The sequence below is a fragment of the Papaver somniferum genome, chromosome 1 (assembly GCF_003573695.1).
Source record: "Papaver somniferum cultivar HN1 chromosome 1, ASM357369v1, whole genome shotgun sequence".
NCBI lineage: Eukaryota > Viridiplantae > Streptophyta > Magnoliopsida > Ranunculales > Papaveraceae > Papaver > Papaver somniferum.
Genome location: NC_039358.1, coordinates 9788458 through 9807677, shown reverse-complemented (window position 1 = coordinate 9807677; position 19220 = coordinate 9788458). Strand labels below are relative to the sequence as shown.

General features: G+C 36.8%; 1 protein-coding gene and 1 pseudogene across 1 annotated transcript; both read left to right on the top strand.

Moving 5' to 3' along the window:
• The first annotated feature begins 12903 nt into the window (after nt 1-12903).
• On the top strand, nt 12904-13467 carry LOC113346879 (1-aminocyclopropane-1-carboxylate oxidase homolog 1-like). The gene is made up of 3 exons (XM_026590457.1): nt 12904-12950; nt 13035-13122; nt 13237-13467. Exons 1-3 carry the CDS (start codon nt 12904-12906, stop codon nt 13465-13467), a joined length of 366 nt encoding a protein of 121 aa, XP_026446242.1.
• Nucleotides 13468-15515: 2048 nt separating this feature from the next.
• LOC113325754 lies at nt 15516-18677 on the top strand (annotated as a pseudogene).
• Nucleotides 18678-19220: the final 543 nt, after the last annotated feature.

Sequence of the window (19220 nt, the reverse complement as noted above, 5' to 3'; positions counted from 1 at the left end):
TAAACTTAACCGTACTCAACTCGCTGTCTCCATTTCATCTTTTTATTTTTTGGGTTCAATCTCCTTATAGGGGAAGGAAATCGAATTCAAGTGCTGTTTTTATTTCAAAGTATTCGTAATAAATTCTAATTAAGGTTTTTATTTAAGATATAGGTAAATAATGTGAAATTCCCTGCGTATGATTGAATCGATGTTTATTTTTATGAATCTAGTTGGGTTGCTGGGTTATATAAGACAAACTGAAAATTGTTTTAATTCTGTGACTAGCATGCTAGATTAGCAATGCCATATGACTTAGGAGGTTGTCCAAACTGACGTGGATTGCTAATCTAGCTATTAGATTAGCACACCATAGGACTTAGCTTTAATCGAAAAAAAATTGAAATAAAATCTTCAAATTTACTTTATTATGAATTGATGCTTTATATTTCAGTGGGGTTATTTGGGTTACTTCCCCTGTAAAGATTGGTAACTTTCACGTGGTTTTTATTTTTAGGAGGTTTTGCTAATTTTATTTCTGCAGAGGAGATAACGCAAATTACCAATCTTTATGGGGGAGGTAATGCAAATTACCCCTATTTTAGTACTCAAAAATTGAGGGAATGGTCACACATATAACTTGAATTTTATGTCTGGAGAGTGGATAGCTACACCACCATCGGAGGTTATAATCTCCTAAAAGAAGATCTTATGGGGAGATCCTACCCCTATCGTTAGGCTCTAGTTTCTTTTGCTATTTTTGCAGTTTATCAAAAAAAGAATATATATCTTTTTTGTCCTCTTTAAAGTTGAAATAAAATTAGACAACGGTTCTAGACTGACCGAAGCTTTGTACTTCGTTTTCTCCCCAATGTGTAATAAAAAGGGTGAGTCTCACAATCACCGGAGTTTAGCAGGGAGTTACTGCTATTAGAGCAGTTTTTATGGACTCAATAAACTTGAAGTTTATTGATTTTGCTCCCACTATGGACTCAACAAACATGAAAAATGGATGTACAAACTAACAAATCTGTTGGATTGTTCATTGAGTTGGACCATCTAGCACGCGCTTGATGTAGAACTTGGCGTTGATAGGAAGAACGTGCGGATCAAATTTTCACGCCAGCGTTTATGTGAAATTCTGCAGCGTTCATGAAAGAAACGCCAAGTCCAACGACAACTTTTATCCTTTTTGGTGGATTTGGTTAACTTATCCGTAATTCATATATTATTTTATTAACTTATCACAATTTCAGCCCCGTCCGCTTCGGTTTCCTTGGCTAGGTTACCCATAAGGCTCGCTGGTAGGCTAGCACAGCAACCTGTTCAATTAATGTAGTAGTATGTTGTTGGAGCTTAGCTTGTTAGTCTTCCAACTATTTAATGTAATACTCTTTATCTAATTTATATATCGTATTATTATATTTTATAACTTCCACTTACTTTTACATGTATATTATTATTTTATTCTATAACATATTATCATATTATGTATCTTGTATTTATTTTTATAATACTGATTTTACTCTATAACATATTATCATATTATGTATCTTGTACTTATTTTTATAATACTGATTTGTACTGGGATGCTTGAGAATCATTAGTTGGCGCAATTTGTCTAACCGCGCATTTAATATTAGAACGCCAACTGATATTTGTCATAATGGAGAAATGGATTTATCCATTCACCTGGCTCAACAAAAAAAAGTTATTCACTGTCGTAGGAATTGCCTTTAGAGATCCGGACAAATCGAAATGTAAACGTTCGGTACACTTGAAAATTAAATTAGAAAAGGATGGTAGGTGTCATTACTGTCAGTCTAATCGTTCCTAATGAATAGGTAGCACATTTCTAGAATATTAGGCCATGAATCCTTATTATCCCACCACCCAATCCATGATTTTCAATCAATCAACTGGAGTTTTCTAGTTTGTTTTCAATTTTCTCTTGGTTTCAACCGTTTTAATTTTGTTCATTTCTTTTAATCTTGTTTTTCTCACCTGTTTTGTTTATTTTCAAAATGTCTAGCTAACTAAACTTTAATCTTCCCAAAATGTGTTTATAGGTTGCTATCTCCTTAATGGTGTTTGCCTTGTTTACAGTTGTGATTATAGCGTTTGCTCTGTGTGTTAAGGTGCTTTTTGAAGCCATGGTGTTTTCACTGTTTCATTATCATAAGAAGGGTCAACTCACTCTTTCCCGATTCACGGTTCATCACCAGAGGTCTCCAAAGAAGAAGAGGCGGAAATCTAGGAATTTCAAATTTCAAAAACGCTGCTTCAATTATAGAAATAGTTTCCTTATTTTGTTCATAGGGTTACTGACTACAAGTTTTGTTGTCGTAACTGGTTTATCTTGCCATAACAATTTTTTATTTTCTCTCCAAAATACTCGGATTGAAAATTCAACATATGGAATAAGAAACCCTAACCCCTTTATAATCTTCTCCCATACCAGACAAACTCCCAGAATCACAGAAATCAAACCATACTTTTTAAACCATCACACTATTATGGCTTCAGAGAAGAACAATCAGGTTTCTGACTTAGCAGCAAAATTCAAACAAGTTGCTCTCGATCTTGATAATGAAGATGAAGAAATTGCTCTTGTTTCTGAAGATGGGGCTTTAATAGTAAACGAAGGAGAATGAGATCACTGTCTTATTGACATGATTATAATGGAAAGAAAAATGGGTTACAAAGCTGTTGAAAAACACATAAAGTTCACCTGGTCACATATCCCTCAAGGTGAAGTCAAGGTGGTGGAAATAGATGATAATGTAATGATTTTCAAATTCAAGGATGAAGAAACCATGAAAAATATTTTTATAATAAGACCATGGAGTGTGAATGGTAACTTAACTATTCTCCACCATTACATCACAGATGTGATTTATAAGGAGCTTGAATGGAATGTTCAATGTTTTTGGCTGCAACTCAAAAAATTACTTCCAGAGCACATGAATCCCATTTCTGTAACTAAGATAGGTAAACTGATGGGTGAGGTTATTTCTATTGAACGTAAGGATGCTATTCCAGTAGACAAAGATGGGGTTTAAGTCTGCATCTCAATTGACATCAACAATCCTTTGAGAAGAGGAGCCATGGCTAAAACAGATGTTGGGTACACAAGATGGATAAAATTCTTCTATGAAAAGCAACCTCACAATATTTGTCCAAGATGTTATATAATAAAACATACAAGAAAAGCATGTGATGCATCTGCAGATTTTCTTAGGAAAGCACATGACAAGCCATATTACTTTGGGGTTAACAATCCTAATAGAAAGAAGAAATCCGGAGAAGGAACCTCTTCTACAATTATTCCCACTATGCAGAAAATGGTGATTCCTATACATTCTCCTTTTGTTCCACCAAAAGATGGAATCTTTATTGGGACTGTTCCAAGTCAGATAGCTCAAGAGGAAGAGGGTAGCAATACAGGAAGGCTAGGAAAAAGACTTAGGACAACTGGTTCATAGGATACCAATGACAGTGTGCCAAGCAACACTCAGCAGAACTCTAACAACTCTTCTCATGATGGTAAACAAGTGGAAACACAAACCACAGACAGGATCACACAAAAGGAGAAACAACCAAACAAAACAACAGAGGAGAATAAGGTAAACAATTTGAAGTATTCTAAAAACTTTTGGATTTATTTAAATTCAGTCATTTTATTTTCTCAAAACTGCTTAGCCTATAGAAATCTTATAACTAGGATGAAGATCACATCTTGGAATGTGTGTGGGTTTGGAAATAAAGATATTAGAAACCATCTTCATATGCTCATCAAATCCCAAAACCCAGATATAATTTTCTTAATTGAAACCAAAAACCAAAAGAAAAGAATGCAATATCTTACTGCTAGATATAAATTTCCAAATGTCTGCTTCCTTAACCCAATAGGTTTGTCAGGTGGATTTTGTCCATTATAGAAAGACAAGATTGATCTACAAGTTGTTGTTATGCAAATGAATATGATGAACTGCATTGTCAAACTAGATAGTCAAAATGGCAGTTCCTTGCTCACTTGCATTTATGGTGCTCTAAACAATAATGATAAAGATGGCCAATGAAATCATATTAACAATCTAAGAAACACTTACAGGAACCCTTGGATAGTAATAGGAGACCTTAATTTTATCTTAGATAGAAATGAAAAAGAGGGTGGCAACACCCCCAATCAGAATGATTTAGACCAAAACAACAATCTTTTAAACTCCAATGGTTTAACTAGCATGTCATTTATAGGAAATCCTTATACCTGGACAAATAGGAGAAATGGTAGTGAACTTATTTTAGAAAGACTAGATATAGTTCTTTCTTCTTTAGATTGGAATGCCATTTATACTAATGCTTCTCTTTATCACTTGACTGTCATTGGTAGTGATCACTGTCCTATAATGTTATTAACTAGAAAAATAGGAAGTAACACTAAAAAACCATTTAGAGTGAACAAAGCTTGGTTTAGAGACTCTATTTGTTCTAATCTTATTAAGTCTGAATGGAAAAGTCACACTCATGGCTCTGCTGCTTTCCAATTCACTCATTATACAAAAAACACTAAAGTTGGCTTGAGACATTGGAATTACCATCATTTTGGGAATATCCAAACTCAGATCATTAATATAGACATTTATCTGATATTACTTCTAGGGGTATCAATCATAATCCTGCTAGGGTAGAAGATTTAAGTAGAGAGTTAAAACATTGGTATGACATAGAAGAGGACTTTTGGAAACAAAGAGAAAAGGATGATGCTTTACTTGGGGATGATAAGAACACTGCTTACTTTCACCAAAAGGCCAAGTATAGAAGACAAAGAACTCGGATAGACTCTTTGCAATCTAATCTTGGAATCTGGCTTGAGGATAGAAAAGACATTGAAAATGAACTTCTTAGGCATTTCAGCAACATGAGTAGAACTTCTCACCCTCCTACTTCTGAGGAGTATCTAAATAATATGCATGCCAAGATTGATGATTCTGATAATGCTATGTTGATTGCAATTCCTACTGCTGTTGAAGTTAAACAAATTTTTTTGACATGAAACCTTGGACTACCCAGGGCCTGATGGTTTCCCACCTGGTTTCTATCAGTTAATGTGGGAAACTGTTGGTTATGATGTAGTAAAAATGGTACAAGCTTTTTTCCATTCTCATCATCTTTTGAAGCAATTAAATCATAACTTTACTACTCTAATACCTAAGCATAACTGTCCTAAACATGTTGTGGATTTCAGACCAATAAGCCTGTGTAATGTTTCTTATAAAATCATCTCTAAACTTCTTGCTTCTAGACTTAAATGTATTCTTCATAAAATCATATCTCCTGCTCAAACTGCTTTCTTAGTTGGTAGATCTATACATGATAATATAATAATTGCTCATGAACTAATCCATTACATGAAGAAAACTAAAACTAAGGCAAAAGATGGTTGTGCTGCTATTAAATTAGACATGTCCAAGGCCTTTGACAGAGTTGAGTGGTGTTTTCTCATTGACAATCTTAAGAAACTAGGTTTTTCAAATGAATGGTGTACAATGATAAAACAATGCATTACCACTGTCACTACTTCTATCTTGCTCAATGGAGCTCCAGGTGAGGTCTATGTGCCCCAAAGGGGATTAAGACAAGGTGATCCTTTATCACCCTACTTGTTTATTTTGTAGATGGAGTGTTTTTCAATAAGTTTAATCATTGCTGAAAGGAACAATCTCATCCATGGCTACAAAGCTAATAAGAACTGCCCTTCCATCTCTCATTTATTCTTTGCTGATGATTGCCTTATTTTCATAAAAGTTAGGAATAAGGATGCTAGGAATTTGTCCTCTTTGATTGATCAATTCAGCAAGTTCTCAAGTCAGGCAGTTAACTTTGATAAATCAGCTTTAGCTTTTAGCAGCAAAGTCCCTAGCTCAGTTAAGAATGACATTGCTAATATTCTTAGGATTAAAAGAATGTCTTTGAATGAGAAATACTTAGAAGTCCCTTTGCTTCTTCAGAAAAGAAAATATGACTCTTTTGTGCACTTAAAAGAGAGTTTTAAAGGTAGACTTGATAATTGGCAAACTATATTTTTAACTGTTCCAAGAAAGACTGTCATGAACCAAGCTGTTTTAGGTAGCCTTGCTAGCCATCATATGGTTATCTTCCCTATGCCCAAAGAGCTTACTGACCAGACGGATAATATCCAAATGAGATTTTAGTGGGGTAAGAAGGAGAATGAAAAGGGTTTCTTCCAAAAAGCCTGGAATGACATTGCTCTGCCTAAAGAGTTAGGAGGTCTCAATATTAGAAAAACTGATTTGTTGAACATGGCTTTACTTGCCAAACTTGCTTGGAGAATGATTAACAATCCTGAAGAACCTTGGGCTGTTATCTTAAGAGAAAAATACTTTTCTGGTGTTAACCCTTTGACTGACAGTGTTTGTAAGCAGGGCAGCTGGATTTGGCAAGGCATAAGTACAGGTTTGAATTTCTTTAAAAGACATTATATCTTGGAAATTGGTGATGGTACTTTTGTGAATATTTGGAAAGACACTTGGATTCCAAATATGCACAGACCACCAAATAACCACTATTTTTCCTCTAATATGACCAACGTTAGTCAGCTCATCGATCATGAAAACAAAACTTGGAAAATAGATCATTTAAATGCCTGGTTTGATGAAAATACTGTTACTGAGATAACTAATATCAGAATCCCTCTTGCAGGTAATGACAAGCTAAGATGGGAGCCTTCTAGTAGTGGAATTTTTACTATTAAGACTGCCTACAACACTTTGTTGAATGAACATCTAGTTTCTACACCTACCAGGAATAACTTAGTTATTTCTTGGAAGTCCTTATGGAAACATAAACTTCCCCCTAGAGTTCAACACTTCATGTGGAAGTTTATTCATAACTGTATATCCACTAAATCTAGGCTAGCTAGGTGTACCAGACACCATGATAACTCTTGCAGTCTCTGCAATACTAGTGTTGAATCTCCTCAACACTTATTCTTTGATTGCCCTATAGTAAAACCAGTTTGGAATGCAGTTAATCCTAGATTAGAAACTATTCTGCAGAATCAGGATTTACATCAATGGGTGTGCAGTTTCTTTCTTAATGTGAACATTGCTGTGCAAAAAGACTATAAGATGTATGAAGAAGTTAGTTTTATGATCTGGCTCATCTGGAAAGCTAGACGTGGGAAAGTTTTTGACAATAAGGCTTTCAGTACTCAGGTTTCTAACAACATCCTTTTACAGATGAATGATTGGAATATGACAAAAGTTCTACATCCAAATAGCTTGAGACCAACAAATATGACTAGCAAAATATGGAAGCCTCCAGTAAATGATGTTTACAAGATAAACTTTGATGCTTCCCATTTAAATAAGAATGTGTTATCAGGTTGGGGTCTAATCTGTAGAAATTTTGCAGGTATCAACAATGGATTGCGAGGAGGTCCATCTCAAGCAATTGACCCGGAGCAGGCTGAAGCCAAGTCGTTACTAGAAGCAGTTCTATGGGCACAAAGAAAGGGGTGGAAAAGGATTCACCTTGAGGGAGATTGTTTACACGTAATCTTGGCAGTCAATGGAAAGACAACAACAATATAATGGACAACTCAAAACTTAGTCCAAGATACTCTCACCATTTTAAATTCTTTTGAATTTTGGGTTTGCACTTATGCTCATAGAGATGCCAATCACTTGGCAGACTCTATGGCAAAATTTGCGCGAACTCATTTACTTTGCTTTGATTGGTTTAATAATGAGCCTGGCTGGATGAAGTCTCTAATCCAACAGGACAAGAACAATTTGTCAATTTAAAATCTTATATCAAATGAAACTTCCTTTCCTATTAAAAAAAAATACTTTGACTAGATTTTCTTTGCCTTGCTAAATTGGGGCCTATACCACTTAATTGGGGCATATAGCTAGATGACAAAAAAGTTCACTAGAAATTTTTACATCACCCCTTATCAAAATAGTTACCAGACTACCTATTTTACTCCTGATTAATTAGCACTAATTAATCATATTAGGGGTTAATTTTGTTTTGGATGTGAGATTAACTAATGTTAGAGAGTTCATCAAAACATCAACATTTTGATTTTTTTTTCGTAAAAGTTACACAGAATCGGTTTATGTTCATTCACTTGTAAACCGATTCAGGATTGGTGTTTAGAATAACCAGAGGATATCCAGAATCGATTTACTTTGACATGTTTTATAATCCGATTATGAAAATCGGATTTTTCTTATGACATATATAAACCGATTGTTCCTTTCATTACCAATTTTCATTCATCGCATTATTATTGTAGGATGCATTTAGCACATGCATCAAGCCTTTAAACCCCTAGGCGACCCTAGTGGACGAGCTATAGTCTCGTGAGGGTTTACATAGAGGAGTACCCACAAAACCTTTACAAAAACTTCTAAATCCATCAATCTTCCTCCGACGAAGACGATACTGCATCCAAGTAGTCCGGGTTATCCTCCGGGATTCTATCTGCCAAGAAGTGGTAGCTTGCATTGAATGCGAATGCTTCCCCTTTACTTCCAAGTAGCGTGCTTTCACGACTTCGTGCTACAAAAAAAAGCTTACATTTGTTAGTGGTGTTTCGTTGGAAGATAACACAACATGGGGTATGTAAAAAACACACAAAATTACTTACAAATTGTGCAATGGACAAGGTGAAGGGGCGAGCGTTAAAAATCGTAGGTTGGAGAGCTAAAAAAGCAAGTATCGCATTTTCGATGACTAGGTGTCTTTCATGGATGGCTTGAACACTTCTTGCGTTAGGATTTCCAAATTCTTAGATAAATTTTTTGTGCACTTTAACCCAAAAGGTTGTTGAATCCTCTCTTTCGTAGGATTGACGTCTAAGCCGATTTTCCACATACCATGCTTTTGTGATTGCCAAATCTTCCGGGGAGACGAATGATGCCATTTCTTGTATGTATATGTATGAAATGAGTAGTTGTGGAGTATATGGAGTGAGGGGGAATAAAATGATCAATTTTGGGGCAAATGGGGTCCAAGGGTGAGGTCTCTATTTATAGAGAAAGTCCCAAGCGACTATTTTTTTTTGAAAAACGTGTAATAATTTGAAATAATCGGTCTTTTAGAAGGACTATAAAACCGATTGTGTTTATATGCCACAAGGAATCGGTCTTTATTGTGACCAAAGTAAACCTAGAGTCATTTTAAATTTTGAATTTTCACCGACACTAATCGGTTTATATATGTGATCGGCCTGCATAATCCATATGGAAATGTATAAGACAGAATCCCCAGCCGAGTCAGCCAGAGATAGCGGTCCAAATAAAATAGAAATGTTATTCCCACTCTAAACAGCACACTACTCACTGCACTTGATGACGTGGTTGTGCGCATGGAAGTCCACGTCATATGTAAAGCTTTAATTTTCACGCGAATGTTTTCTGGCTCTTCCTCCTCAGCAACAATAGCTCAAAAAGAACATCTCTCCACCTTTCTGTTCATCTTTGATCTCGATTGAAAGTTTTACAAAATAAAAAATTTAGATGAAGTTTCTCTCATAAATTAATGTCATGCAAATTGAATCACTTATTGCTAATATTTGACCTGATCATCTTCAATTGGATATTAACCCAAAAATTCATAAATTGGATCCAGGCCCGGTCCTCGGATTTTGGTGGCCTAAAGCAAAATAAAATTTGTGGCCTTCGGCTTGTAAAATAGAGACGCAGGATAATTCGTTTTTGGGTTTAGATCTGGAAAAGGGGGAATGAAAGATAAAATGGGCTAGGATAAGAGAAGATGCCAGGATGGTGTGCCAAACTTAAACATAAGAACTTAAATAGCAGGAGCACCGGCACCAGCATCACCACCATCAGCAGCACCACAATTAGCAGGGGCACCAGCACCATCATCACCACCATCAGGAGCAGCAGCTTGTGCTTCAGTCATTAGTTCCCACATATCTTGTATTTCTGCATGGACCTCCCTACCAGATGAAATCATGTTTCTCCTCATCCTGGCGAAGGTGACGACCTCAATAAGCTCTTCAAGTGAAAGCTTATCAATCAATGTCAGGGCTTGTTCAAGCCGGGTTTCAGCTCCGAATGCAAACTTGTATAGGTTCCTCACCGACACTCTTTGTGGTTGCCTCAAGATATCCTCCACGGTTAAATCGCGATTGTAGAATGGTAGGTGTCCAAAGTCCATTCTAAACAAAAAATAAACAAAAATCAAGTTAGAAATCGGCACATAAAGAAATATATGTAACCCGATTATGAAGAGACCACTAAAATCGGTTTATGTGGTACATGTATAAAATCCGATTCTGAAAGAAGGATGAAAAGACTATATTAATCGGATTATACATATTACATATATAAACCGATTCTGGCGATGTATTTTCATATTTCATTTCTAAGCCGATATCGGATAATTTTAATCCTAATGTAAACCGATTATTGTGCATGCTCTTCATGGTCGAAAAAAAATCAAGAATCGGTTTATTCGATAGGTCAATAAAAACCGATTTTGGGTGTAATCAGAATTTTGATTTGTCAAAAACGATAATTTAAAGATGTAAATCAATAAGATAAGAAGATGGGTTGATGGAGATTTACCTTCTTCTTGGTTGGATCGAAGATCGTTGGAGTAGAGGATGAAAAAAAAATTGATTAGGGTTTTGAGAATTAAGAAAGTTTATGATAGAAATGGAAAGATTTTTTAGGTTTAGGTTTTTTTAATTTTGGATTTACTGAAAATAGAAAGATTAGAATTTATATGAGTGGGTTTTAGAAATTAATGTGGAGGTAAATTAGTATTTTTATAAGGTTTGGATGCCTAGAGTAATTTGGGGTGTGAGAAGGAAAAACCTATAGGCCCCAATTAAGTGGTATAGGCCCCAATTTAGCCAGGTTTCTTTGGTCCATCATTCAATATTTTTCTGGCCCACAGGGAAAAGTTATACCTTTTGATGCTCTCATTAGCAACTGAATCCCGGTGTCCGAAAAGGCTCATTTGCTTTCATAGACATTATGCGATTTGTTGGATATTTTCAATATTGTTTGTCGCTATCCAGGGGATCTTTTCCCATAAGCCACCATTGATGACTTTTGGAAGCGTCTGTTGGCGATGAAAAGGCATTACTAACAGGCATGAAAATCCCTATAAGTAGCGAAGGCATTCTTCCATTCTGATTCATGAATTCAACCTGTTTTCTCTCTTTCTAAATTAGCATCATCAGAATTCTTTCTAGTGTGTTCTTGATTGGGTCAACGGGTGTAAACCTTGAATCCAATTTCTCTGTTGTAGGACTTTCATTGTATCCTGAAGGTATTATTTCGCATACCTGTTGCAATCGCCAATTGATATTGGGAGGGTAGAAATAATCGTCTAAAGAAAATCTATTCAAGCCGTGAAAGTCAAGAGTACAACAATTTCTTTTAGTGTTATCATCCTCTGTTTTATACCCAAATTTTCCAACACGATTCTCATAACTTTAGGTGTTTTTTTATGGTTGTTGCAATAGTTGTTATGGGCAAGCATACAAAGTACCATTTTCTTACTTGCTTGCACTTGCTCCAGTTTAATATTGGGAGGAAAATCGCCAATGAAATCTTCAGGTTCATTTAGAATGCATTAAATGATGTATCGGTGTGCTTTCTACAGTATTTATAGAAGTTGAGAGAGTGACAACACAAACAAGACTTGACTTGTTTTATTACCTACTAGTGATGACTCTTTGACTGGTCACTGTTTTGAATTAGGAAGAAAATAGCAATGAAATGAAATCTTTATGCATTTAAAATGGAGTGATGCTACGTTGACGGCGGGATTCACCGCCAAAAATCCCGCATGAGAGAGCCCTGGGATCCGCTGGAGTTAGCAGGGGTGGGTATATGGGTCCCACTGAAAGGGTGTGAGGGGCGAGATTTCTGTCGGTGCTAGTACCGTGGTAGACAACTGAAAATGAAGTGAAATAAAATCAAAGGAAACCATGCAACTAAAAATGAAACGAAATAAAATCAAAGGAAACCATTCAAGATGCGGACGTGATTTGGGTGCATGATGTCATGACATAGATGGAATAAATGCAAGGCTGCTAATGGGGGTGCCATTTTATTTGGGGATGTACCAACCCAAAGCTAATTTTTTTCTTTTTGTCATGTATGTATAGTGGTACACCCCCAACAAATTCGATACCCCCTATTAGCATTCTTGAAAAATATGCACAACGTCTGGAAAAAATGCAGCACTTTTTTTTTTGGTAAGGAAATGTATATTAAACCAGACTATGTGAGCCTTACTAAATCATCATACAGAAGAGTAAACAAAAAACGTGGTGGATCTAGAATCCAAGTTTGGTATGTACCTGCAGAAACAGCTTGCTTTGCTAATTTATCTGCGACAAAATTACCTTCTCTGTAGCTGTGGCGGAAGGAGATCTCGTGAAAACAGTTAACCAAGCTATGTATATCCTTGAGAGTGTTTACAAAAAACCAAGGAATATCACAAAAACCATTAACTAAGTCTATTATATAAGCTGAGTCACCAACCACCTGAAGGTGAGAGATCTGGAGAGATGCTGCCAATGCTAATCCATATTTGAGTGCACGAAGCTCGGCCATATTGCTGCCGTTGTTGTATATATGTTTGGAGAAGGCCGCAATAAAGGATCCATCATCATTTCTAATGACTCCTCCTGTACCTGCATCATGGTCATCATTAGAGGCGCCATCAATATTGAGGTTATAAAAGCCTGGGCGAGGAAATTCCCAACCAAAGTACCGTGTGATTGAAGGCTGTTGTGGATGGATAGTGATGCTTCTATGTATTCAGTAGTCTTCCTAATAGACTGTTGTAAGACCACATTTTGGAATACCACAGTATTCCGCGAAGTCCATATTTGCCATAGTAAAAATGGCACAATATCAGTATGGAAAATCTGCTCTTTACGATCGCGAGAAGTAGCTTTGAAAATCCACTACTGGCACAGCCAAACACGCTGATTCAAGTTTTCTCACTATACTGCTACAAGATAACCACATTAGTGGTCTTCAAGTACTTCATCAAAATCAATGGGTTGAAGTCCCTCCGGTACCCGGTGCTCTTATCGTGAACATCGGTGATCTTTTACAGGCAAGTGATTTATTCTAGGCCATTGATTGTTATTAAGAAATGCAGAATGCGGCTTGTATCCTGCAACCACAATCTCTATATATTTATTTAATGTTTTCATGTTTCCTGATGCAGCTTTTATCCAATGATCGTCTTAAGAGTGTGGAGCATATAGCAAACCTTGAGAATCCTGGAGTATCAGTTGCGTGCTTTTTTCATGGTACCCGTCTTAAACAATCATCAAGGAAGTATGGACCGATCAAGGAGTTGTTGTCGGAATCTGATCGTCCTAAATATAGAGAAACAACAATACACGATATATTACACACTTTCAAGCAAAAGGGCTCGACGGAAAATCTGCCCTAGATGTATTCAAGATTTGAACAACATCTTAATGAATAAACTATATGTATTAATAACCTGCAATTTTAATTTCATTTCGATAAAATATTAGTGGTTGCATGCGTATTGGAAAATCATTATGCTCAGTTCATAGTCAGTTTTTTTTTTTTGAAATGGAAAATTAATGCAAATATGAGAACATTTAGTTCACTATTTTGAGTGACAAATAGTACAACACAACTTAGTGAACATCCATCTTTATGTATATAGTTTACACTGCACGCATTGTTGTTTTTTCACTGTGAACAACATTTCCTCGCAAGCAAATAAGGGTTAGAGATGATCCATCAATAGGGTCAAGATGTTTCATTCTATAGGTAACGAAATGCGATGAATCAAAGAAGAAGAAAAGATGAGCAGAGAAATCAACATAATTGAGGATTGATTGCTTGGGAAACCGAAGAATATATTAGTTGAACAAACAAATTAAACAGAAGAAAGCTTAATTAATTAAACAATAACGTTTTCCTATAAATTTAACAACTCCTTTTAACGTTCATCCATACCTTGGAATAACTCATATATATACCAAGTACATGATTATAATCTTAACCTTAACCAGCAGATACCCGGCATTCCTAATACTTTGATCGTATCTCTCTATCAAACACACACTTAAGATCAGCATGACTCTAAATTATTTCACTTGTACTAGTTGTATTTCTCTTCCGTTAATGGTCAATTTCTTAATTAAAGCATCATACTTCCAAACTCCTCCCCACCATCTCCACATCCACCTGCACCACAGTATGTCCTGCATGGTCACTGCTGCTTTGTTCTGGCTTTTTCTCCGTAATCTTCATAATTCTTTCAAAGATGCAGCACATATATTTAATGAGTATCAAGAATAAATACCAAGGAGGAATCCAGCAAACGCATACAAGATGATGGAGAGAAAAATGACCAAAGCAACATTATCTGACGACTGATCCATATATGAATATCCTTCCAAGTACCCTGCTAACAGAAGATCGATCTGAAATTATTCAAAGGAAAAAATAACTCAGTCTCTCAACCAGATGTGTCTCCTAACTAAGCTCTCTTCTTTTCCTTAATTTCTTCCTTGTTGCAGGAGCTACAAGTACTACCAAGTTGTACACCTTAAATAGTTAAGTTTAAGTTGCATTATTATTAATTGTAGTGTAGGTAGCTGAATTTCAGACTTACTCTGCAGACTCTCTGTTTTACTGTTTGTTATACGTCAAACTCCAGTGTTACATTTAGAGACAAAGAGGAAGTTTGGCTTGACCAACATCAAACTTCTAAAATGGAAAAAAAGGAGAGAAAGTGAGGTTTACACTTTCCAAGTAGTACAGGAAGTTTAATGTTGCTTTCAGAAAATTAACTCTCTACCGCACCTAACCCTGATGCAGCAGCAAATAAATTTCCATATATGCTTTTAGGTCTTTAACCTTCTTGTAGGACTCCTGCCAGAAAACAGTAAAAGACAGAATCCCCAGCCGAGTCAGCCAGAGATAGCGGTCCAAATAAAATAGAAATGCGATTCCCACACTAAACAGCACACTACTCACTGCACCTGCTGACGTGGTTGTACGCATGGAAGTCCACGTCATATGTAAAGGCTTTAATTTTCACGCGAATGTTTTCTGGCTCTTCCTCCTCAGCAACAATAGCTCAAAAAGAACATCTCTCCACCTTTCTGTTCATCTTTGATCTCCATTGAAAGTTTTACAAAATAAAAAATTTAGATGAAGTTGCTCTCATAAATTAATGTCATGCAAATTGAATCACTTATTGCTAATATTTGACCTGATCATCTTCAATTGGATATTAACCCAAAAATTCATCAATTGGATCCAGGCCCGGTCCTCGGATTTTGGTGCCCTAAAGCAAAATAAAATTTGTGGCCTTCGGCTTGTTAAACAGAGACGCAGGATAATTCGTTTTTGGGTTTAGATCTGGAAAAGGGGGAATGAAAGATAAAATGGGCTAGGATAAGAGAAGATGCCAGGATGGTGTGCCAAAGTTAATTTTTCTACATGGAGTAATCAATTTGATGGTTAAATCGGTCAATAAAATTAACTCAGAGTCAGGAAGTTCTGAAACTACGATAATAGCCCGTTCAGTTTTCACATATTCACGATTTCACACTATTCAATCACAAAACAATTTCAGACTCATAAACTCTGGTCTTATTCCATTTCGATTCCCCCAAATTCGAAAACCTAAAATTATCTTGGTCATCTTCTAAGTTGTAACAGATATAGGCTGCTAGAGTTGTCAAAGTGATGAAGAAGAAGGCTCTGTTAGTCCCAGCTGCGCAAGTAAATAATTTAACTCAGACTCTAGTTTCCGAACTTAATGAAGAACAACAATGGAGACCTTCTTTTTTTTGGTTGGGAATCTGGTGGAGAAGAAGAGTAATGTACCAAAATGGAGAAAGGGTAAGGAGATTGAGGATTCTATAAAGTTGAAGATTTGAAGATGAAAAATTGCAAGGAATTGGAGGTTCAACGAAGAAAATTGGAAGAGTGTAGAAACGATGAGGGGGTTTTGGGTTTGAAAGAGGAGAACAAAAAAATGGAAATTTTTACATTCCAATTTGATGTATTGTGTCTGATTTGAATATGGAAACCCATTTTAAATCGGTTTCCAATTCATACACCGACTCGGGGAATTCTGAATATAGAAACCACCAACAACTATAAATATACCACCCCAGACGCTTCAATTCCTTACAAACAATTTTACTGCTACAAAAATCTTTCTTAGAAGTTGCAGAGCGTATGAGAATGGCGAGAGACAACACCCTTGTTCTGAATCGCGATGATGATGAATTTTCAGAAAAAGAAGAGTATAACATTCACGGCAGACGCAGAGCAAGTAATGGTGGTCGTGGCGGTGGTAAAAGTAAGGGTGGTTCGAGTAGGAAACGAATGAGGTCAATATTTGTAGATGATGTTGCTGAAGAAGCTGATGATGATGATGATGAAGAGGAAGATGATAATTATGAAGATTATGGAGAAAGTAGAAAGAAAAGGAAACAAAATTCTGCTGCTGCGCCATTCATTGACGACCAAGCAATTGTTGCAAGTAGCGATGAAGAGGAGTCGACTGATGGGAAGGAGAAGATCCCTTTATAGTTTCTAATGATGAACAAGAAGATGATGATGACAAGAGACATGGATACAGGCCTCATCCTTCGCTTTCTGATGGTGAAGAAGATATCGAAGAGATTGAGACAAGAATTCAACAACGGTATCAAAGCTATGATGAAGAAATGTGCGATTGGTCGTGAGCGAGAGGCAGCTTTTTGCCTTATGCAGAAATGTGCCATTGATCAGCCTGGGATGCATATAAGGTCTGCCATCGCTCTTGATTATCTCCAGAACTACATCTACGTCGAAGCTGATAAGGAGGCACATGTCAGAGAGGCTTGCAAAGGTCTCAAAATGTTAGATACCAGAAAAATAGTGCTTGTGCCAATTAAAGAAATGACTGATGTGGTTTCAGCAAAAGGCAAAGCCCTTGACATTGTGAAGGATATGTGGGTGCGGATAAAGATTGGGATATATAAAGGAGATATTGCAAAAGTTGTTAGTGTGCCTGATATGCGACAAATGGTTATGCTTAAGCTAATCCCAAGGGTTGATTTACAAGCTGTTGCTGACAAATTAGATGGTAGAAAAGTTTCGAAGAAGGCGATCATTCCGCCTCAACGTCTTGTGAATTCAGGTGAAGCAAGGAACCTTAACAAACCAGTAGACTCCAGGAGGGAACGAAGCACTGCAATTTCTTTCGATGTGATTGATGGGAAGACGTTTAAAGATGGTTTCCTATATAAAACAGTATCGAAGAAATCAATTGAGTATCAAAATATTCAACCATCTTTCGATGAGATTGAAAGATTTTGTGAGTCTGGTATGTCCACTTCCGTGGAAAACAGGAGAAAATTCCATTTTATGAAGGGTGATGCTGTTATTATTGTCAAAGGAGATCTCATAAATCTGATGGGATGCGTCGAGAAAGTGGAAGACGGTAACCTCCATATCAAACCAAATCGGAAGGACCTGCATACAACAATTGTGGTGAATGAAAATTATGTTTCCAAGTACTTCAAGCTTGGGGATCATGTGAAGGTCGTCTCTGGTGCTCATTTTAGTAATGTGCTCATTTTAGTATCTGATGCGACTAGGGAGGATATCAGTGTTTTTGCTGACAACCTTGTGGATAGCTCTGAAGTAGCTCCTGGAGCTACTACCAGAATTGGAGATTATGAATTACATGACCTTGTCATGCTTGCTGACATGAGCTTTGGGATGATTATACGATTAGAGAGTGAATCACTTCAAGTGCTGAAGGGAGATCCTGATAGACCTGTGGTTGCAGTAGTGAAGTTGAGGGAGATCAAATATAAGATAGATGATAGGAGGAACACTGCCAAAGATCGTTCCAGAAATGACGTGTCTGTGAAAGATGTTGTGAAGATTCTCATGGGTCCTTGCCAAGGGAAACAAGGTTCTGTCGAACATATACGTGGAGGTATATTGTTCATAAATGATCGCCATCACATGGAGCATTCTGGTTTTATTTGTGTGCAAGCACAGTCTTGGCTCAAATGCCAAGGTTTCCCTGCCCTCAAGATGTGCAACTTCAAGACAGACAGCTTATATCCCCCCTTCACCAAGAAGATATTCTACAGGACTTCCATTAGATTCTGGGGTGAGAGATAGGGGAGCTGCTGCTGGGCGAGGAGGGCGTGATAAATTTGTTGGTAGCATTGTGAAAATCCGTCTTGGAAACTACAAGGGATGCAGTGGTCGTGTTGTGAGCCGCAATAGTCAATTAGTTCGGGTTGAATTGGAGTCTCAGATGAAAATTGTTACAGTTAAACGTGAGGAGATATCTGTAGACGCGGGTGTTTTCACTTCATCCAGTGAAGCACCTCAACAGGGTATTGGAAGTCAGACACCCATGCATCGAACACAAACTCCACTACACCCATATATGACTCCTATGAGAGATCAAGGAGGAGAAACACCAGTTCACAGTGGTATGCGGACGCCTATGCGCCACCAAGCTTGGAATCCTTATGCTATTTCAACTTACTAGATTTGTACCAGTAGTATTCAGTAAAAAATAATTTAGTTTCGAAATTCTGCTGTAATCTAATATTGTGATCTGTAACCTTGCAAACATTGAATTACAATTTTAATTAGTCTGTTGCAGAATCTTCAAAACTGGGCAATTCAAGTCCTGCTATTCTGTTTATCCAATGCAAAGGATTTTGTTTTTTTCACTTACCCTTTGTGAATTACAGTCATGACATCATCACAGCACTCGACCGTAAAGCCTGGATCTTCTTGCGGTCGTTGGGTTCCTGACATCTGCATATATTGTTTATAGTTCAGCAATGAGTGTTTAGTCTGAAATGTATGTTTTCGGTTGTTTTTTCCTTCTAAATATGCAGCAGGTATGTGTCAAGATATCGTATTAAACTTCATTGTTAGGCCCTGTCAAGTCAATGTTACAGTTCAGGTGTGTATTGAAAAGCATGGTGCAAGTTATTGAAAGACCCTGATTTTGTGACAAGGCACCTAAACTATGCAACTAAAATGAATAGATTCAGTGCAATGATGCTCTCAGGTTTTGATTATGATCATCATTGTCTACACTGAGCAACCGTGTTCCTTTTTGGGACAAAGTTTTGGGAATACTAATGTATTGGCTTAAATTGGTGGTGAAAATTGTACTTT